We start from the raw sequence: 23679 nt of genomic DNA, 5'->3' as shown, positions 1-23679 counted from the left end.
AGGGTGGGGGTGGGGAGAAAGTAGCATAGAGTAGGAACTCCCTGAGATTCTTGTAGAGACAGGAGGAAAACTTCTTCAAGGCAGGTTTCCAGCATCTGCAGTCGTTTTTACCTAGTTTATTTTAACCCTACTGTGAATCCTCGTGCCTGCCTTGAAGAAGTTTTCCTCCTATTCGCAGTAGGGTTAAAATGAAGGGCTTTTGCCCGAAACGTCGATTTTCCTGCTCCTCGGATGCTGCCTGAACTGCTGTGCTTTTCCAGCACCACTCTAATCTAGGAAATGAGTGAGGTCCTGAACAAATACTTTGCATCGGTATTCACAAAGGAGATGGACATGGTGGGTGGTGAGTCTACAGAGGAAAATGTTCATATTCCACATCATGTCAATATCAAAAAGGAGGAGCTGTGGGTGTTTTGAAAAGCATTAAGGTAGACAAGTGTACAAGAGCTGATGGGATTTATCCCAGACTGATGAGAAAGGCGAAGCAGGAAATTGTTTAGGCCTTCTACAAAATTTTTGTATCCTCTTTAGTCACAGGTGAGGTTCCAGCGGTCTGGAGAATAGCCAATGTTTTTCCTTTGTTTAAGATGGGCAATAGAGGTAATCTGGGAAATTACAGGCCAATGAGCCATACATCAATGATATGGAAATTATTGGATAAGATTCTTAGAGACAGGTTTTATTCACATTTGAAAAATATAAACTTATTAGCGACAGGCAGCATGGCTTATTGCAGGTGAATTCCTGACCTACAAACTTCATTGAGTTTTTTGAGGAAGTGATAAAGTTGGTTGATTCGGGCAGGATAATAGATATTGACTATGTGGATTTTAGCAAGACCTTTAACAAGGTCCATTACAATAGGCTAATACAGAAGGCGACATCACATGGGATCTGCAGTGAACTGGTAAGTAGGATACAAACTGGCTTAGTCATACAAGACAAAGAGTAGCAGTGAAAGAGTATTTTTCTGACTGGAGATCTATGACCACTGGTGTTGTGCAGACACCAGTACTGGGACCGCTGTTTGTAATATATACAACTGATTTGGAGGGAATGTGGGTGATCTTATTAGTAGGTTTACAGATGACACAAAGGTTGGAGGAACGCAGATAGTGAGGACGATTGCCAGAGGATATTGCAGGATATAGACAGGATGGAGACTTGGGTGGAGAAATGGCTGATAGAATTAATCCAGACAAATGCAAGGTGATGTTTTTGGAAGGTCTCCTGCAGGAGGGAAGTATACAGTAAATGGCAGAATAGATAGAAGCATTAACATACAGACAGATCCAGATGTATAGGTCCACAGTTCCCCAAAAGTGGCAATACAAGTGGATAAGGTAGTCAAGAAGGCATATGATATGCTTGCCTTCATCAGTTGGGGCATTGAGTATAAAACTTAGCAAGTCACGTTGCAGCTGTAAAGAACTTTAGTTAGACTACATTTGGAATATTGCTTACAGTTTGGTTGCCACACCACCAGAAGGATGTGGAGGCTTTGAAAAGGACACAGAAATAGTTTACCAGGATGTTGCCTGATTTTGAGGGTATTAGTTATAAGGAGAGATTGGACAAACTTGGTTTATTTTTACTTGAACTTTGGGTGCTGGAGGGAGTTGATGGGGTGGGCTACAACCAGATAGAGGTTAACAAAATTTTGAGAGGCATGAATAGAACACATAGTTGGAGTCTTTTTCCCAGGGTAAAAATGTCAATTGCTAGGGGAGGTGGGTTTACAGTAAAAGGGGGAAAGTTAAAGGAGGTGTGAAAGATAAGGTTTTTTACACATAGGGTGTTAAATGCCTGGAATGCATTGCCAGAGAAGGTGGTGGAAGCAGATACAATAACAACATTTAAGAGGCATTTTGACAGATACATGAATAGACAGGCAATAAGTGGACTGCATAGAGACAAAAAACCGTTAGTTTAGAAAGGCACATGTGTAGCTCAGGCTTCCTGTGCTGTTCTTTGTATCTTCAATAGAAAGCATTATGTAGCCAATATAGTACTAAAATGTGATCACTGCAACTAAAGTAATTAAACATTTTGGGAAAGCAAATCTTAGCAGGACTTGTACACTTAATGGTAAGGTCCTGGAGAGTGTTGCTGAACAAAGAGACCTTGGAGTGCAGGTTCATAGTTCCTTGAAAGTGGAGCCGCAGGTAGATAGGATAGTGAAGAAGGTGTTTGGTATGTTTTCCTTTATTGGTCAGAGTATTGAGTACAGGAGTTGGGAAGTCATGTTGCGGCTGTAAAGGACATTGGTTAGGCCACTGTTGGAATATTGTGTGCAATTCTGGTCTCCTTCCTATCGGAAAGATGTTGTAAAACCTGAAAGGGTTCAGAAAAGATTTACAAGGATGTTGCCAGGGTTAGAAGATTTGAGCTATAGGGCGAGGTTGAACAGGCTAGGGCTGTTTTCCCCGGAGCGTCGGAGGCTGAGGGGTGACCTTATAGAGGTTTACAAAATTATGAGGGGCACGGATAGGGTAAATAGGCAAAATCTTTTCCCTGGGGTCGGGGAGTCCAGAACTAGAGGGCATAGTTTAGGGTGAGAGAGGGGAAAGATATAAAAGAGACCTAAGGGGCAACCTTTTCATGCAGAGGGTGGTATGTGTATGGAATGAGCTGCCAGAGGATGTGGTGGAGGCTGGTACAATTGCAACATTTAAGAGGCATTTGGATGGGTATCCAAAAAAAGAAATGATGCAATAGACTCCAGACATAAAATCTCACTGAAATTGGTCCTGTGGACAAGATCTCAGTACACTATGTACATTTCAGAAAAGCTGCTTATAGAGTCAAAGAGATATACAGCATGGAAACAGACCCTTCGGTCCAACCCATTCATGCGGATCAGATATCCCAACCCAATCTAGTCCCACCTGCCAGCACCCGGCCCATATCCCTCCAAACCTTTCCTACTCATATACCCATCCAAGTGCCTTTTAAATGTTGCAATTGTGCTATCCTCCACCACATCCTCTGGCAGCTCATTCCATACATATACCATCCTCTGCGTGAAAAAGTTGCCCCTTAGGTCTCTTTTATATCTTTCCCCTCTCACCCTAAACTTATGCTCTCTAGTGCTGGACTCCGCCACCCCAGGGAAAATACTTTGATAATTTACCCTCTCAATGTCCCTAATGATTTTGTAAACCTCTATAAGGTCATTCCTCAGCCTCCGACGCTCCAGAGAAAACAGCCCTGACCTGTTCAAACTCTCCAGATAGCTCAAATCATCCAACCCTGGCAACATCCTTGCAAATCTTTTCTGAGTCCTTTGGAGTTTCACGACATCTTTCCGATAAGAAGGAGACCAGAATTGCATGCAATATTCAACAGTGACGCAACCAATGTCCTGTACAGCCGCAACATGACCTCCCAACTTCTGTACTCAATACTCTGACCAATAAAGGAAAGCATACCAAAAGCCTTCTTCACTATCCTATCTACCTGCGATTCCACTTTCAAGGAGCTATGAACCTGCATTCCAAGGTCTCTTTGTTCAGCAGCGCTCCCTAGGACCTTAACATTAAGTGTATAAGTCCTGCTAAGATTTGCTTTCCCAAAATGCAGCACCTCACATTTATCTGAATTCAACTCCATCTGCCACTTCTCAGCCCATTGGCCCATCTGATCAAGATCCCGTTATAATCTGAGGTAACCCTCTTCGCTGTCCACTATACCTCCAATTTTGGTGTCATCTGCAAACTTACTAACTGTACCTCTTATGCTCACATCCAAATCATTTATATAAATGATGAAAAGTAGTGGACCTAGCACCAATCCTTGGTGTGGCACTCCATTGGTCATAGGTCTCCTGCCTGAAAATCAACCTTCCACCACCACCCTCTGTTTTCTACCTTTGAGCCAGTTCTGTATCCAAATGGCTAGTTCTCCCTGTATTCTGAGATCTAACCTTGCTAACCAGTCTCCCATGGGGAACCTTATCGAATGCCTTACTGAACTCCATATAGGTCACATCTACCGCTCTGCCCTCATCAATCCTCTTTGTTACTTCTTCAAATAACTCAGTCAAGTTTGTATGACATGATTTCCCACGCACATAGCCATGTTGACTATCCCTAATCAGTCCTTGCCTTTCCAAATACATGTACTTCCTGTACCCCAGGTTTCCCTCCAACAAGTTGCCCACCACCGACATCAGGCTCACTGGTCTATAGTTCCCTGGCTTGTCCTTACCACCTTTCTTAAACAGTGGCACCATGTTAGCCAACCTCCAGTTTTCTGGCACCTCATCTGTGAGTATTGATGATACAAATATTTCAGTAAGAGGCCCAGCAATTACTTCCCTATCATCCCACCGAGTTCTAAGCTTGGTCTTATTTGCTCCTATTGATACTGAATCATTAACTTCAAAATAATTATCGTAAGCAAAGGTGGAATCGAATGTTCAGAGTACAAAGATAAATATGAGTTTTGGAATCTTTAATGATTTTGTGGCTCAGCAGCTTTATTCTAATTGATAAAAACAAAGGTGCCTAAAATTGGTAACTTCCTACCAACCTAAAGATTATTGATTGCTCTGCGATGGGTTACCTTTGATGGAAAGCCTAATACAGAAATCATGGCCCCATTACTACTTATGGGATCCACCAGAACCAAAACTAGCAAGTAACAATAGAACTCCCAGGTTAGTTTAGCAACACTCTCCACCACCATTGCCAAAAACTACTGATGCAATGAAAGAGTAATTGCAAAATTGAGAGATCCCGTCCTTCAGTCATTAAGGCTTTCAGAGAGAAAAATTCAACTAGGGCAGAAATAAGATTCAGGCCCAAAATTCACATCCAATGGCAAGAAATCTGTCCGAAATACTCTCCCTCACACGAGGGATTTCAGGCCTTTATCATTTTGCTTGCGTAGGCTTTTTAATTGATCTTTAAAATCCTCTAAAGTTAGATGCTTGACCCAAGTCTCAACTCACCTCTATATCATTCACAATTTTAGACCAATTCTCTGTGGTCATGTTACAAGAGTCCAGCTGAGGCAAATGCTCCAACACAGTATATACAATCCTTTTATTTGTCTTTGATAAACTGTGAACAGAATAAAAAACCTTACAATTTTAACCTACTCAATGCCAACAAACAAGTCATTAATTAATCTTTGTTTTATCTCACACATGCAACATATCTTCCTTATCAAGAAATATATCTGAAAATCCTACCTAATTTCATTGTCAATGAGATTTGGTGTGCTTCTTCATCACCATGAAACCATAGTCCAAAACTTCTAATCTGGGTCAGAATCAAGGCATCTGAACTCAGAACTTGTAGCATTTAGAATAAGCAAGCAGAGCTCGCCATGAAAAGAATCAAGTTTTTTCTTAAGCAGGAAAATTCCTGTAGCTCTTTGTGAAGAAATGCGTGAGTTAAATTAATGGGCACTAAAACTTGGTGTAAGTAATTTAGACATGCTAAACCGTAGCACAGAATCTGCTGAAAAATTACACTGATGCTTTTTATCTGGCACTTAATAGGACAATTTGGAAGAATACAGATATAAAAGTGAAAACAACAGATACTGTATGAGAAGAGAGTCCTGATTAGTTAGTACGTAGACTCTGATTGGTAGAGGCAATGCCATGGAGAATGCACCAGTTAGATGATGACTGACATTTAACTTGCAAACTTGGTTATTAGAACATAGAACATTACAGGCGCAGCATAGGCCCTTTGGCCCTCAATGTTGCGCCGACCTATGAAACCAATCTGAAGCCCATCTAACCTACACTATTCCATTACCATCCATATGTTTATACAGTTCAGTTTATCATAAGGCCATCCTACCATCATAAAGCCACAGGACAACTTTTTTTTACTAATTATTGCACAATGTTTGACATCATTCTCAACTTCTGAGGTCCACGTCAAAATGTAGCAAGACCTGAACAATATCTAGAGGAGAAAGTGAGGACTGCAGATGCTGGAGATCAGAGCTGAAAATGTGTTGCTGGAAAAGCGCAGCAGGTCAGGCAGCATCCAGGGAACAGGAGAATCGACGTTTCGGGCATAAGGGCCTGAAGAAGGGCTTATGCCCGAAATGTCGATTCTCCTGTTCCTTGGATGCTGCCTGACCTGCTGCGCTTTTCCAGCAACACATTTTCAGCTCTGAACAATATCTAGGCTTAGGCTGACACATGACAAATGACATCTGTACCACACAAATGCCAGGTAATTACAATTTCCAATAAGAGAGAATCTAACATAATCTCTTAGCTTTCACTGAACGCTGAATCCACTACTATCAAGATCCTGGGGTTTACAATTGTCCAGAAACTGAACATGATTAGCATATAAATACAAGGTTGGGGACTTTGATACAGAACTCACCTTTGGACCAAAGGGTCTGTTTCCATGCTGTACATGTCTATGACTCTATGACTCCCAAAATCACCACAACTATAAGACACAAGACTGGTGTGTGCTGAAATACTCCCTACTTGGCCAGATTAGTACAGCTCCAGCAACATTCAAGAAGCTTGAGCTCATCCAGGACAAAGCAGCTTACTTGATTGGCATCACATCCATGAACATCCGTTCCCCCCATAGCCAATGCTCCATAGTAGCAGTGTGGACTATCTATAAGATACACTGCAGAAATTCACTAAGGTTCCTTAGACAGCATCTTCCAAATCAGCAACTACCACCATCTAGGACAAGAGGAGAAGATACATGGGAACACCACTAATTTCAGGTTCCCCTCCAAATCACTCATCATCCTGACTTGAAAATATCTCAGCTTTCCCTGAGTATCATTGCATCAAGACCTGGAATTCCCTCACTAACAGCATTGTCGGTGTACCTACATCAAAAGGACTGTCGCAGCTCAAGAAGGCGGTTCACCACTGCCTTCTCAAGGGCAACTAGGGTTCACTAATAAATTTGGCCCATCCAGCGGAGCACCTACAGCCCTTGTAATTTTCACCAGAGGTAAGCTGATGAGTTGAAAAGTAGCCCTGAAAAGCTACACCGTTAAGACTGCCATAATCAAGAAAAAAAGGGTATGCTGTGGTGTCCCTTATTGATGTTAATCATAGCTTGTGATCTTGGATGGAGTAAAGCTATCAGTATAGGGGGTCCCCTTGTAGTGCACTGGTAGTTTCCCCGTCCCTGAACCCAATGGTCTGGGTTCAAGTCACTTCCAATCCAGAGGTATGTAATAACATCTCTGAACAGATTGATTAGGGGAAAAAATAGGTCAAGATATCAGTAAAAGAGACTTGAAGGCCAAGTACTGTGAAAGATCCTACATACAGCAGTAAAGTTTAAAAAAAACTTTAAGGTTACTCATGATATGTAGTAGGATTGATCCTGAGAAATTTGTAAGAATAGTCTTTGACATATTGACTATTTAAAGTGATATTTACTACAATTGTTGAAACACCATTGGTCTGTTCATTCATGCTTACTTTGAGTTGATTTTGGATTTGACTGTTGTTGTAAAAGTTTTTAGATGAGAAAGCTTGTCTTTTGGTCCCTTCCATTGGGGCTGTTTGCAGATTTCTTTATTTTCAGATGCAGTGCTAGGTGCTGTCAGTAAGATCTGGGCCATGAGTTATTTACAGATTGCCACTGCTCATGAAGTTTTCTGCATCCCAGTGGTACTGCCCATTTTTCAGGCAGGACCTATGATACCAGCTGAAGAAGAAAGGGGTCAGTATAGGCAATCCAGGATAGTCTATCAAGCACAGGAGAGATAAAGGGAGAGAGATGTACCATTTAACAGCACTAGCTGTCATATTCAGATCACAAGTATTTTAGTGAATCTTTTGGGTTAGTAAGTGAATGAGTGAGTCAGTGGGTAGATGAGTAAGTTGACAAGGTAGTCATGTCAGTGACATGGAAAGTCAGGTCAATTGGACAGTCAGGTCCAGGGCTTAGTGGGGTCGGTAGGCAATCAGCTGAATACTTAGGTTGGGTGGCATGTCAAGTCTTGTTTGGTGTATAATCAGGTGGATGGTCAGGATGAGTGGGCAGTTGGGTCAGATTGCAGAATGGTGGGGTGAGCAGTAAATTAGATTGGAGGTTAGGTTAAGTAAGGATTTTGAGGATCAGTTGTGATGCTCAGGTCAGTTACACTAGCTAATAACTGAATTAACCAGTGTAAAATTTAAACAAAGAACAGTACAGTACAGGATCTTAAAAGTTGATATTCCATCTGCTTCTACCACCCTTCTGGCAGCACATTCCAGGTACTTAGCATTCTCTGTGTTTAAATAAACTTGTCTCTCACATCTCCTTTAAACTTTCCCCTTTTACCTTAAATCAACATCCCCTAGTAATTGACATTCCTACCTTGGGAAAAAGACTCTAGCTATCCATTCTATCCATACCTCTCATAACTGTGTAAACTTCTATCAGGTCACCCCTCAGCCTCCGACGTTCAGGTGAAAACAAACCAATCTCTGCTCTTAGTTAATACCTTCCGAACCGGGCAACACCTTGGTAAACTTTTACTGAACCTCTCCAAAGCCTCCACATCTTTCTCGTAATGCAGCAACCAGAACTGTAAGCAATATTCCAAATGTGGCTTAACTGAAGTTCTACACAGCTACAATATGACTTGCTAATGTTTGTACTCTAAGTGCCAATCGATGAAGGCAAGCAAGCCATATGTCTTCTTGATCTTATCCACTTGTGTTACTATTTTCAGTGAATTGTGGACCTGTGCACCTAGATCTATCTGCTGTTCATGCTTCCAAGGGTTCTGCCATTTAGAATATATTTCCCTTCTGCCTTAGACCTTGCATTCTTCTGAATTAAATTCCATCTGTCATTTCTCCACTCAAGTGTCCAGCCTATCTATATCCTACTGTATTCTCCGGCAATTCTCTTCACAATCTGCAGCTTCCCAAACTTTTGTGTCATCCACAGACTTAGTAATCAGGCTACCTACATTCTTTTCTAAATCATTTACATGTATTAAAAATAACAAGGGTCCAACACTGACCCCTGTGTAACACCACTAATCACAGGCCTCCAGTCAGAAAAACATCCTTCTACCACTATCTCTGTCTTGTATGACCAAGCCAGTTCTGTATCCATCTTACCAGCTCACCAATTCGACTTCAACTTCCTTAACAGCATGCCAAGAAGAACATTGTGAAAGGCCTTGCTCAAGTCCATATGGACAGGATTTACCATCCTGGCCTCATAAATCATCTTTGTAACTTGCTCAAGAACTCAATCAAGTTTGTGAGACATTATCTCCCTATACAAAGCTGTTCCACCTTTTGCTAATAAGTCAATAGTTTTTCAAATGTGAGTAAATCCTGTCCCTAAACGTCTTCTCCAATAATTTCCCTAACACAGATGTAAGGTTCACGGACCTGTAATTTCCGTATTATCTCTTTTGCCCTTCTTCAACATTGGCTATTCCTGAGTACTCTGGGACCATTGCTCACTCCTGAAATTTCATCCCTTGCCCCCCTCAGTATTCTGGAATAGATCCCATCAGGTCCTTGGGAATTGTCTGTCTTAATACTTTTGAAAATTTCCAACACTTCCTCCATTTTTTGCTAGGGCGAGTATGCATGTAAGTCCCACAGATTTGGCCGATGTCTCTGACACTGAACTCAGTCCCTGGTTGAAAGCGTAAACTTCCCAGGCAATTCTAGCATTAGCCCAGGCAATTCCAGTGTGAGTGTAAATGTCACAAACTCCATGGGGTTTCAATGTGCAAAACAGACTTAAGACAAGATTTAATTGCTCTAGACATTAAAAGATTGTTGCCTATCATTCTAAAATTTTCCAATTAGGCCAGAAATTTGTCCCTCTTCACTAATGTCATTTTATGCATCTTGCAGTCTCATTTGTAGTGCAGCTGTGAAATACCTTGGGATATAACTATAACATTCAAGATGCTTTACAAATTTGCAATTTGACTGTAACAACTGGATTAATGTAATACTGTTGTATTAATTCTACTTGCATGCTATAGTGATAGACTCTAAAATGAAGCTGATTATCACTCATTAGAATTAAGCAGAATCACAGAATTAATAGTGCAGAAGAAGGCCCATTATGCCTACTCCTGCTCGTTAAATAAGCATGATTACCTTGTGCTAATTTAGTGCTTTTTTCCCCTTCCAAATTTTTATCCAAATAATCATTCAATGTCCTCTCGAATGTCTTAGTTGAACCTGCCTACACCACTGTTCCAGGTAGCTCTCTACTCACTGTGAGATAAGTTTTTTTTTCTCATATCACTTTTGTTTCATTTGCTCATCACCTTATGTCTATGTCCTCTTATCTTTTAAAAGCAGGAACACCTTGTCCCTATCTACTATATCCAGCCTGCTTTTGAAATAAGATTTTGAAAACCTCAATAAAATCTCCCCTCAGCCTTATTCTCAGAAGATCAATCCCAACTTCTTCAATCTATCCTCATAACTGAAGTCCCTCATTTCTGTAAATTTCTTGTCAAGTGCTTCTGCATTTTCTCCAATGTATTTGCATGCTTCCTTTAATGTGGCACCCAAAACTGTAACAATAATCTATGGTCTAATAATTCTCCTCTCTAAGTTTAACATCATGTATTCATTCTTGTACTCTATGCCCCTATTTATGAAGCTAAGGACACTACATGCTTTATTAATTGCTCTCTCCACCTGTCCTACCACTTTTAATTATTGTGCTTAAGGTCTCTCTGTTCCTGCACCCCTTTTAGACCAGTAGCTTCTATTTTCTACTGATTTTCAATGTTCTTTCTATCACCTCACACTTCTCTGCATTGAACTTTATCTGCCACAGAGGACGTCATGCAGACATGGGGAGAATGTGCAAACTCCACACAGACAGTTGCCCAAGGCTGGGATTGAACCTGATTCTCTGGCACTGTGAGGTAGCAGTACTAGCCACTGAGCCACCGTGCCACCAAGTTTGTTAAATATGATTTCCCCTTTCGAAATCCATGCTGACTATTTCTATCAACTCGCCCATTTTCATGTGACCACTATGTCTATCCTAAATATTTATGTCAAGAAGTTCCCCACTACCAAAGCTAAATTAACTGGTGTGTAATTGCTAGGATTATCCTTACAACCTTTCTTGAACAAGTCCATAATGTTTGCAATTCCTCCGTCTTCTGACACTTGCCCCAATTCCAGGAGAGGCTGAAGGATTCTGCCTCATAGTTCCTACTCTCATTTCCTTCAAAACACGTGGATGCATCCCATCCAATCCCAGTGCCTTGTCAACTTGAAATGCGACATTTATCCACAACATCTTCCTTTTTAATTTTGTTCCCTTCTAGTGATAGCTTCCGCTGTTGTCACATGGCCTGGGCAGAATTGTCCTTTTTGGTAAAGAGGCATACAAAGTACTCACTTAACACCTCATCCATGACCATTGCCTCCCTTTTTGGTCTCTAATCAGCCCACTCCTCGTTATCCACTTTTTTACTATTTATATGGTTATAGAGGATGTCATTGTTTAACCTCTGTAAGCTTTGCTATTCCTGAAGAAATAGGACAACAGTTAAAAGATTGGGTTTCACCCATACAGATAAAGGATTCTAAAAATATTAAACTGCAAAATGCCTGTATTTGTCTGCAGACATTCTCCTGTTCTTTCTAAGCTTATTACCTGTATTTCTGTGTGATTTTTGATGATTTTTTAAAAACTTATTTTCTTAGTGTAGTAAGCAATAAAATGCATCTTTATTTTACTCAAGAAAAGCTTGAAATTGACTCACTTTCATTTTTATATGGTTAACTTTATTGCAAGTATGATAGCAATTTCCTAAGAAAGAGATAAAAATCTTTGTTGTGACCAACGAAGATGGAGTTAAAAGAGGATTTAATCACCCCCATCACCTATTCATAACAAATATCAGCTGCAGTGACTAATCAGAGTGAAACTTAATTCAACGTTATCCTAACAAAATCTGAAATCAGTGTCTATATTTCTAAGGGCTGAACTTTTGCCAAAGAGAAAGGAGACATTCCATTCCACCACAGTTGTGAAACAGATTAAGATTGCAAATATTTCTGAAGTGAGCCCTTAACTGACATGAAGAGTGGGCTCCCTGTCTGGAGCAGGAACAGAGGCAGGTCAAATCAACTGGATGAAACGCTGCTTTCGACTCCACAAGCTCTGGGGGTCATCTAAGGGAGAAACTGGTGTTGTACAAAGTCTTCCACAGGACTAATGGGAACCAAGAAGAATCAGAGATCTGGCATTTGAAGTTGGGCTAAATACCAACCTAGACATTGTGCTGTCCCACCTGCGTCTCACCCTTGTGAACATTCGTAGCACCAAAGATAACATTAGACTGATGTACTAATGGATGCTCATGTTTTCTTAGTCCCTCTACAATTACACTTCAGACCAGAAAGGGGGTTAAAAATGCAGCTTAGTTTATATAATTCAGGAAAGAATTACTTACGGAAGAACAAAAGTGTTTGCTGGTGAGCCATAATAGTCGTAAAGCTTGGAATTTTGAGCATATTCTTCATCATGCAGCATTGTCATTTTTTTAAGGATTTTGACAAGGGCATTTGGTTGTGGCACAAGTACTAAAACAAGAGAAACAAAAGTACATACTTATAACCAAATACCAAACTTATTTTCTTCATCAGGCAGTTACCTTTAGCAATATGATAATGATTATCTTTCTTGATGATGTACACAGAAGTATTCAGTTTGGAATTGGTGTATTTATTCACTTCATATTTATTTCTTTAAAACACAAGGCTATTAAATAAATTCTTGATAATGTGCAAGTGATGTAATTTTCAAGCAGTTAATCACTTCAAATTGCACTAAGATCCATACATTAAAACTCCCTATTAATTTTACAGTTCTATTTTGGGGCAGCACAGTAGCTCGGTGGTTACCACTGCTGCCTCACAGCACCAGGGGCCCAAGTTTGATTCCAGCCTCGGACGACTGTGTGGAGTTTGCACATTCTCCCCATGTCTGCATAGGTTTTCTCCGGGTGCTCCACTTTCCTCCTACAATCCAAAGATGCGCAGGTTAGGTGAACTGGCCATGCTAAATTACCTGTAGTGCTCAGGGATGTATAGGTTAGGTGCATGAGTCAGGGGTAAGTGTAGGGGAATGGGTCTGGGTGGAATACTGCTCAGAGGGTCGGTGTGGACTTGTTGGGCCGAAGGGCCTGTTTGCACACAGTAGGGAGTCTAATTCTAAATTTTATCAACGTGTCTTGTCAGGACATATTGCAGTCATGCATATCAAGATCAGCAGGACAGAAATCATAAGAACAATTCATCAGCAATATTTAAAAACAGACAGATTTTATTCCTAGCTACTGGGGAGGAGTATTTGAAGCCATGCTCCAGTGATGAAAGTACAGCATCACACTCAATGTTGAACAACTTGAATTTTAACAATATCAATTACTTTAAAATGTAGTCACTTCATGCATTGGAACAAAGCATTCTTTACTCCATTAGTGTAAAAGTCATAGATGTCTCAATAAAACAAGATATATAAATATGGATTACTCGCATTGTAACTCCTGTATCACAAGTAAGCTGGGGGTAACTGCTGAGTGAGAAATCCAAAAGATTTGGTGGAACCACTTTTACATCTCACATAATAGCAACCATCATTAAATTCAAATTGTCAGGTTCATACGTCTAAAATTAGCATTGTGATTGGGAATCTGATGGGATCAGACACAATGGGCAATCTTTTTTTATTGCAAAGTAACTAATTATATAGAATTTGACCTTTATATTCTCCAAGCCTAAACTTGGGCATCATGCAATTTGTGCTATTGTATCAAGTAATTTTTAATTATTTTTTGTTCAAAATTACCACAGATGTGTTTCTGACATCAGATCTAGGAAATAGCTAATTGGTATACTTTGAAAAGTCATAGAAATGATCAAGTAGATTTCTCTTTCCAGGATGGTAATAAGCTTCAAGTATGATTGAATCTTTACCACTCTGGGCTAGTGGAAAAATGGCATGCATTCCTGATTCATGCCTTGTGGGAGGTACAGGTGCTTTGGAGAGTCTCAAGAGCTGACCTGTTTTATTAATTTATGTGGCCAGTCCAATTCAGTTGCAGGCAAATGGTGATGCCCAGGATATTGGTGGCAAGGGACTTAGGTTGTAATATCTTTAAATGTGAAATTAAGGTGACAATGCTATTGTTTGTTGATTATCACCTGAGAATTGTATGGTAGATTTTGTGGATCATTTGGTAGCACCCTTGCCTCTGAGTCAGAATGCCCTGTTACTTGCTGGCAACAGGAGGAGATTTCATGATCCAGTTTAAACAGGTTAATAATCAATCAATCTGATAATCCTTCCAACAATTCTTTCAATTCCCGAAGGAAAAAGATGGTGAGCATAAAATACAGACAAACAAGATAGAGTTTGAATGTAACTCACCATCACTCGGCTGAGCTTGAATGTTGAATGAGTCTTGCAGCATGTGGACATGGACAGTTTAAGTATTTGAGGAGTTACAAACAAAACTTACCACTGCAGTCATCGGTGAGTATCTCCATCTCCTAAGCTTATGAAGGGAGGAAGGTCATTGATAAATCAACTAAACGCAGACACATCTGGAATGTTAACGTAAGAAATTCTTACCGTATTAAGTCATTCATGTACAGATGTCCATGCAGCCCATTAAGATCCTGCCATCTTTCTGTCAGTTCAATCCAATGAGTTCCGTTCCCCTGCTCTACCTGCATAGCCTTGAAAGTTCATTTCTTTCAGGTGGCCAGAAAATCTACCTTAAAATCATTGTCTTTGCTTGCACTATTCTCATAAGTGATGACCTTTTGACCATTATAACTCATTGAATAAAAGGCTTTTCTACATCTTTCCCTGCATCTCTTACTCATAACCTCAAGTCTGTAACCCATCAGCCATGGAACCAGTCAAGTCAATCTTTTCTGCAGCCTTTCAAAGATTCTCACATTTCCCAGATTACTGTTTCTAAAACTTCAACCACCATAGATGTTAAAATGACTGATCTCTCACTACTGGAAGCATAGTGATACACTTTCGTGAATATAGGTTTCACTGTTGCCACTGTTCAACCCTCTGGTGCCTTCTGTTGCCCACCTACTCCATCTAAGGAACTTTGGAAAATAACACAACTTCCTCTATAGCACACCGAATGTTAGCAATTGGAGTGCAAGACACCTGGCCGGGCAAATCATATTCATTATCTCTACTTCTATTAATAGTTCAACAATGTTCCTTAGTAAACAATATCATGATCCAACTGTTATGGGAAAATGCCCAGTTGATGTTCGTACCTAACAAGTAGATTTTCAGAAGGAAACTTGCTGGATAGGCCTAATTTATTTATTTTTTTAACCAAAGTGTTCTTTTACTAAAACACAAGCACACAATGTTGCAGTCTTTGTTTTAACAGTGAATCAAAATAGAAGTTTAGTAAGAAAGAAATGAAGATTGACATTGGGATAAAATCAATTCCCAGAGAACATAGCTTCAAAGATTTTTAAACACACAGTAGAAATGATCAACTCATTCTTTATAGTTTTAACTGAAAAAAAATCTGAATTTATACATCAGCTTATTCATATTGTTGCCATTCTAAGAACATCTAGTGCTATACTTGTAGCAAGACCCAGCCCAACTCATTTTCAAGGGAGAGGGAGATCATCTGGAATATCCACTCACTGGGGTCACCAATCAGAAAATAATTGCTCCACCCTGTAAGTTGAATGGAAGGAAAAGATAAGGAATTGTTCTTCAAATCACAAAGTGATCTTCTCCTAACCTTGAAGTTGATAGGTCCACTAGTGAACCTATCAGCAGTGAATGTAGGAGAAGCAATGAGCAATTAGAAAGGTAAGTGCCAGTAATATGGAAATGGGGCAGAGGGGAGCAGGTCCAGGAGTATAAATAGACCATTTGGTCCTTCAATCCTGTTCCCTCATTCACTAAGATCATGGCTGATTTGTATGTACTCTGAAATCCATATTGATGACCTTTATGCCCCAATAACCTTTAAATCTCTGCATAACAAGAATCCATCTACCTCAGTCCCAATAAACAATTAATGACACAGCCTCTACTGCTTTCTGAGGCAAAGGATTCCAAGGTTACACAATACCGCGGACAAAAAAAAATTCATTTCTGTCCTGAAAGGACAAACCTTACTTTTAAACCATCATTTCTTTGTTGTAGGCTGACCCACAATCAAATCATTCCTTACTGTGATAAACTCCAGTGAAAATAAGCCCAACCTCTCTAGACTTTGTAAGGAAACGTGCTCATTCCATGTGTCAATCTCGTAAACCATTTCTGAATTGATTCCAATACATTTGTGTCCTTCTTTTGATAAACTGTACATCATATTTGAGACAGAGTCTTATTGATGCCCTGTGTAACTGAAACATAACATATTTATTTTTCTGTTCAGTTGCTCTCAGAGTAAATAGAAACACCTCATTAATCTTCTTGATTGTGTCTTGAAACTGCATATTAATTTTTTGTGACATGCAATGGAACAATTAAATCCTTCTACACCTCAGAATGCCACAGTGTTTTCTCTGTTTAAGTACAACTGTGCTTTCTTATTTTTTCTGCTAAATTGAACAACTTCCATATTATATACTATCTGTCAGATTTTTGCCCATTCAAATTTATCCATATCCACCGACAAACTCTTCTTCATAACATACTTTCTTATGTTTCTTTCTGTCATCTGCAGATTTACTTACCATGCTTCCTCTTCTCTTAATTATATTATTGATGTAAATTGTAAAAGTTGAAGCCCCAGCACAGACCCCTGCCACAGACAGGAGCAGTCATTTTGCTCATGCCACTAGGGGTGGATGTACAGCTACCATTTTGCTTTTGTGGAGGTTAAGGGTAAAGGAAGGCTGCAAAAGGCCAAGGGTTGAGGGGATTGCAAAGGTTTAAGAGACAGACAGTAGTAATCGGACTGTGAAAGAGAGGTAGGCCACAAGCAGGTTAGAGGGAATAAAGGATGCTGCAAATCAACTGGGAAGGAGAGGTCACCAGTTAATTGGGATGCAGACAGGGGTGTCTGCAATGGAGCTGGGGAGATATGGAGTTCTTCAAATGGACTAGGGAAAGATGCAGATGTCGAGTGGACCAGTGGAGACAAAGAAGTTGCAAAAGGTGTAGTGGGGGGAAAGCCTAGGGAGATAGAGGTCTGCAAGATGTTGGATGTAGAGTCAGGGGTGTTGAAAGAATGAGGATTCCTGACAACTGAGAGAGAAAAGGAGGCAGTTTACAAAGGGGATGTGGCAGACAGAGGAAAGCTAAAATGGAGTGGTGGGAAAGAGGAAGACTTCAATGTGGCTGAGAAGGTGTGGTAGCTGTAAGAGAGAAAGGAGAAGGAGACTGCAAAGAAGAGAGGGCAGTTTGAAATCTGTCCACAAAGGAAGACAGTGATCAACTGATCAGCATTAAGCTTCATAGATACTTTATATCTGATTCCACTTTAGCTAGGAAATGACAGTGCTAAGTCCAATTGTTTTTCCTTCAGTAAGGACATAATCCACATCCATCAATCTATTTCACTGTTCCATTGGTCATAGGTTTCAGACTTACAGGACATTGGTCAAAAATCATACTCTCACACTTTGCATGTACTTTCAACCATTCCTCTCAAAAGGATTCCTCTGATGTACTTTCAACCATTCCTCTGATTACAATCTGTTGTCCAAAATAAAATTCTTCTCAGTTTCCAATCTTGACTTTTAGACATTATTCTCTGCTACCATGTTAAATAGATCCAAGCTACACGATGAAGTAGAAACAGGATGCAAATCTTTTCCTTGTTAGTATGTTTATTCACAGACTGCAACATTTCAGGTCTCTACTTCCTATCCACTAACATAGTGTTTCAACTGACTTTCTTTATGAAAAGATTATCTTAATCAACCTGTTTGAATGGATGACACAGCTCTCTGGCCATCGAATCCTGAAGTCGAACTTGAGTGTAGATGTATGGTTCAGAGATAGGGACACAACCAGTCCACCACAAGACCCTTTCTGACTCTCTTTATACATGTTGTCAATCCTTATTCAAACAATGCTCATCACCTATGTATCTTTACTATCATCAATCATTCATGGACCATCTGAATCTCCCTTTGCTAATGAGAAGTAACCCAGTTTCTCCATTTTATTGAAATTACTGATGCCTTTGAAAACCATTCTCATAAATCTTTGCACCATGTAAGAAACACATGATTATTTGTGGATTATGAGACTTGGAAAAGAAGGGAGGTTTGGACAATTTCTGGTTTGCAGACAGTTCACCATGTGACTTCTTGGAACTAGAAAGTCAAAAGAACTGGGGATTGTTGTTTTTAAAAAGCCAAGTTACTGAGAGAAAAGCTTTTACAAAGATTTAAGGGTGGAGTTTTATTACTTTATTGATTGGGCAAACAGAGTTGGAAACCACTACTGGATCTGTACAGTTTTGTTGCCTCACAGCAGCTTCTGCTCTTTCTGTTTCTGTTTAGCCACTTGAAAAGTTGTCCTGTTGTGCACAGGCTGGCAAAGAAGCAATGCTCTCTCTCTCTCGCGCTCTCTCTCTCGCTCTCATTCAATAAAGGATTGTCTTAAAGAAAACTATGTTTAAGGTATCTGAGCAAGTTCTAGGATCTCCTCATGAACTCTGAAAGCTGAGCTATTAACTCAATCAGGAGACCTATGTCTAACTGACTTCCTATCCACACTGAGGGTCTTCCCATCATTTCACGGCTGACAGCAATGTGACCTCATCAATAAGACACTAAAGGATATTGTGATAAAGTCACCTCATTCTACCCGTTAGTTTATTCTTTACCTTTAAGTAACGAATGTCTACTATCTACGTCTGTTTTCAATGACCACTGCCCCATTAAAAAAATCATGAAAAATGCCATCAAATCCCAGATTCACTTTTGGATTTCTCGTAGAATATGGAATTAAGGATGTTTTAGGGAGAAACATCTCAAGGCTGACGTGCTCCTGTTCTGGATGTGTCCTTGTGGACTTTCTCTGACTGTAATATTCTCACTCACCATTATCTTGGTAATCCATGGTCATAGTCCCTCCGGTGTTTATCACCAGAACATGAACCTCATTTGGGTTGTCCACCAATCGGCGTTGGCGTTTCTGTTCCTGAACAGGTACAAGTGGACGAGACATCGCGGGCAGGAGAGCTCTCCAAGTCCAGCAGGTCGAGCCTGGTGTTGGACAGCGCGCTGGAAAGGGAGGAAATGTTTCAACTGGAGCCGGAACTCAGGACAGTGAACTTCTTCACCATCGGAACAAAACCAGACTGAGGAACCAGCCAGGAGAAGCAAAAGGAGGTGGTGTAGGCTCAGCCAATCAGACCACAGGCATTCAGCAATACAGTATTCAGTAACACTGCTTCTTTCATGTATACCATCCCTTCAATTATCTACACACCCATCTCTATAATGTGCACAGTAACCTTCAGTCATAGGATGAAGGGGTCAGGATATAGAAACAGAAAATGCTAAAAAAAAACACCCCGATAGGTCGAGCAGCATTTCTGCAAGAGAAGTGGAGCTTAAAAAATGTTAACGCTGCTTTTCTGTCGACAGGTGTTGCCTCACTTGCTGAGTTATTTCAGCATTTCTTTTATTTCTATTTAAGATTTCCAGCATCGACAGTACTTTTTCGAATCGAGTCTTTCAGGAACGAAGAGATAGTTTACACACGAAAAGGGTGTTATAGTTTGAAACTCTTATTCACAAACAACAATTAATAATAAATAATTCAGATTAATTTTACAACTAATTGTAATCATTAACCAACAGGATTAAGGTATATAGATAAAAATTAATAAAGATTAGGTCAAAGTCAGCCTTTACCTTTATGAATGACGAAACCGACTGGACGTGTTTTACTTTATCATTCCAGTTGCTGAAACGTTGATGTACATTACAGTTGTTTAAATGTTGTTGTAACTTTGTCTAATTTACAATCCGTTCAACTCTGCAGCTATTGTTGCTGTCCTGTGACTGGCTGACTGATTTTTCAGATTCTGATATAACATTCATTTGTTCATATCTCTGAATCCTATGATGGCCTTCAATTACACTGTAGCTGTTTTGCCCTAAAATTGATTTTGCAAAAGGCTTAGCCCTTCAGGGCCTTGTAAGTACCCCCAGTGATGTATCCTCTGATACCGTACCTTTCATATATCTTCTGGTTCACCCACCATCCCCATACTGGGCCCAAAGTTGGACATCAGTTTGGCTATTCTTCATGTTGACTCCAATCTATCTACTATCTGCTCCCAGGAGGACCAGTTCCAATACCGAACAACCCAGATGGCCTCCTTCTTCAAAGACCGCAATTTCCCCCCAGACGTGATCGACGATGCTCTCCACCGCATCTCCTCCACTTCCCGCACCTTGCCCTTGAGCCCCGCCCCTCCAATCGCCACCAGGACAGAACCCCACTGGTCCTCACCTACCACCCCACCAACCTCCATATACATCATATCATCTGTCGTCATTTCCGCCACCTCCAAACGGACCCCACCACCAGGGATATATTTCCCTCCCACCCCTATCAGTGTTCCGAAAATACCACTCCCTCCGTGACTCCCTCGTCAGGTCCACACCCCCCACCAACCCAACCTCCACTCCTGGCACCTTCCCCTGCAACCGCAAGAAATGCAAAACTTGCGCCCACACCTCCCCCCTTACTTCCCTCCAAGGCCCCAAGGGATCCTTCCATATCCGCCACAAATTCACCTGCACCTCCACACACATCATTTATTGCATCCGCTGCACCCAATGTGGCCTCCTCTACATTGGGGAGACAGGCCGCCTACTTGCGGAACGTTTCAGAGAACACCTCTGGGACACCCGGACCAACCAACCCAACCACCCCGTGGCTCAACACTTCAACTCCCCCTCCCACTCCACCAAGGACATGCAGGTCCTTGGACTCCTCCATCGCCAGACCATAGCAACACGACGGCTGGAGGAAGAGCACCTCATCTTCAGCCTAGGAACCCTCCAAGCACAAGGGATGAACTCAGACTTCTCCAGTTTCTTCATTTCCCCTCCCCCCACCTTGTCTCAGTCCCAACCCTCGAACTCAGCTCCACCTTCCTAACCTGCAATCTTCTTCCTGACCTCTCCGCCCCCACCCCCACTCCGGCCTATCACCCTCACCTTAACCTCCTTTCACCTATCGCATTTCCAACGCCCCTCCCCCAAGTCCCTCCTCCCTATCTTTTATCTTAGCCTACTTGGCACAGTCTCCTCATTCCTGAAGAAGGGCTCATGCCCGAAATGTCGATTCTCCTGCTCCTTGGATGCTGCCTGATTTGCTGCGCATTTCCAGCAATACATTTTCAGCTCCAATCTATCTACATCTGCTTTATCTCAGATTCCCTGACTTTAACTCTGAATTCCCTATTAGTGCCTTTAACTCCTGGGCATACATATCCCAATTTTTCTACGAAACAAGAGCTTTCTCTGTGTTTGGTAGTACACCCATTTTGGCTGCTGCACCACCCGCAAACCCATTGCTTCTGCTTCTAATTTTCTTCTCTTCCTCCTTTCTTGCCCATCCTTTTTCTCATTATGCTTTGTAGGCGATGCTCTCCCCTATTGATGAGCCACCTTAAACCTCCCACCTTCTCCAATTAACTGCCCTCCCAAATCTCCACCTCAATGTTTGTGCATTTTCGACTCTTCTGCTTTCTTGTTACCATCCAATGTTCAACTCGTTAGATAAGTCTGCAGCCTTTCCCGACGCATCTCTTTATATCCTCCAAACTGCCAATTGAGGCATTTATTCCTGCCCCATTACTAGCAGCAACTTCAATTTATCTCTATCCTCTTGCCAACTTTCTCACCGAATGTGCACAATAGTAGCAAATCTTGCCTACCTCCATAAGACCATAAGACATAGGAGTGGAAGTAAGGCCATGCGGCCCATCGAGTCCACTCCGCCATTCAATCATGGCTGATGGGCATTTCAACTCCATTTACCCGCATTCTCCCCGTAGCCCTTAATTCCTTGTGACATCAAGAATTTATCAATCTCTGCCTTGAAGACATTTAGCGTCCCGGCCTGCACTGCACTCTGCGGCAATGAATTCCACAGGCCCACCACTCTCTGGCTGAAGAAGTGTCTCCACATTTCTGTTCTGAATTTACCCCCTCTAATTCTAAGGCTGTGTCCACGGGTCCTAGTCTCCTCGCCTAACAGAAACAATTTTCTAGCGTCCACCCTTTCCAAGCCATGTATTATCTTGTAAGTTTCTATTAGATCTCCCCTTAATCTTCTAAACTCCAATGAATACAATCCCAGGATCCTCAGCCGTTCCTCGTATGTTAGACCTACCATTCCAGGGATCATCCGTGTGAATCTCCGCTGGACACGCTCCAGTGCCAGTACGTCCATCCTGAGGTGTGGGGACCAAAACTGGACACAGAACTCCAAATGGGGCCTAACCAGAGCTTTATAAAGTCTCAGTAGCACAACGGTGCTTTTATATTCCAACTCTCTTGAGATAAATGACAACATTGCATTTGCTTTTTTAATCACGGACTCAACCTGCATGTTTACCTTTAGAGAATCCTCGACTAGCACTCCCAGATCCCTTTGTACTTTGGCTTTACGAATCTTCTCACCGTTTAGAAAGTAGTCCATGCTTGTATTCTTTTTTCCAAAGTGCAAGAGCTCGCATTTGCTCACATTGAATTCCATCAGCCATTTCCTGGACCACTCTCCCAAACTGTCTAGATCCTTCTGCAGCCTCCCCACTTCCTCAGTACTACCTGCCTGTCCACCTAACTTTGTATCATCGGCAAACTTCGCTAGAATGCCCCCAGTCCCTTCATCCAGATCATTAATATATAACGTGAATAGCTGCGGCCCCAACACTGAACCCTGCGGGACACCGCTTGTCACCAGCTGCCATTCCGAAAAAGAACCTTTTATCCCAACTCTCTGCCTTCTGTCAGACAGCCAATCCTCAATCCATACCAGTAGCTCACCTCGATCACCATGGGCCCTCACCTTGCTCAGCAACTTCCTGTGTGGCACCTTATCAAAGTCCTTTTGGAAGTCTAGGTAGACCACATCCACTGGGTTTCCCTGGTCTAACCTACTTGTCACCTCTTCAAAGAATTCCAACAGGTTTGTCAGGCACGACCTCCCCTTACTAAATCCATGTTGACTTGTTCTAATCCGACCCTGGTCTTCCAAGAATTTAGAAACCTCATCCTTAATGATGGATTCTAGAATTTTACCAACAACCAAGGTTAGGCTAATTGGCCTATAATTTTCCATCTTTTGTCTTGATCCTTTCTTGAACAAGGGGGTTACTACAGCGATTTTCCAATCATCTGGGACTTTCCCTGACTCTAGTGACTTTTGAAAGATCTCAACTAACGCCTCCGCTATTTCCTCAGCCACCTCCCTCAGAACTCTAGGATGTAGCCCGTTGGGGCCAGGAGATTTATCAATTTTAAGACCTTTTAGCTTTTCTAGCACTTTCTCTTTTGTAATGGCAACCATACTCAACTCAGCCCCCTGACTCCCTTTAATTGTTGGGATATTACTCATGTCTTCCACTGTGAAGACTGACGCAAAGTACTTATTAAGTTCTCCTGCTATTTCCTTATCTCCCATCACTAGGCTTCCAGCATCAGTTTGAGTGGCCCAA

At 41.3% G+C, this 23679-nt stretch overlaps 1 protein-coding gene across 1 annotated transcript in view; it reads right to left on the bottom strand.

The window, feature by feature from the left end:
• LOC122553554 (60 kDa lysophospholipase-like) overlaps positions 1-19388 on the bottom strand; it is a 122614-nt gene extending 103226 nt beyond the window's left edge. Inside the window, 3 exon segments of the mRNA XM_043697527.2 lie at positions 4955-5066; positions 12421-12550; positions 19037-19388. Coding sequence (XP_043553462.2) covers positions 4955-5066; positions 12421-12550; positions 19037-19163 — 369 coding nt within the window. The 5' untranslated portion in view covers positions 19164-19388.
• Positions 19389-23679: the final 4291 nt, after the last annotated feature.

Source organism: Chiloscyllium plagiosum, unplaced genomic scaffold (assembly GCF_037043375.1).
Source record: "Chiloscyllium plagiosum isolate Xiang-an unplaced genomic scaffold, Cpla_swu_hap1 HiC_scaffold_8, whole genome shotgun sequence".
Classification (NCBI taxonomy): domain Eukaryota; kingdom Metazoa; phylum Chordata; class Chondrichthyes; order Orectolobiformes; family Hemiscylliidae; genus Chiloscyllium; species Chiloscyllium plagiosum.
Note: the sequence above shows the minus strand (reverse complement) of the source record. Positions and strands in the feature narration are given on the sequence as shown.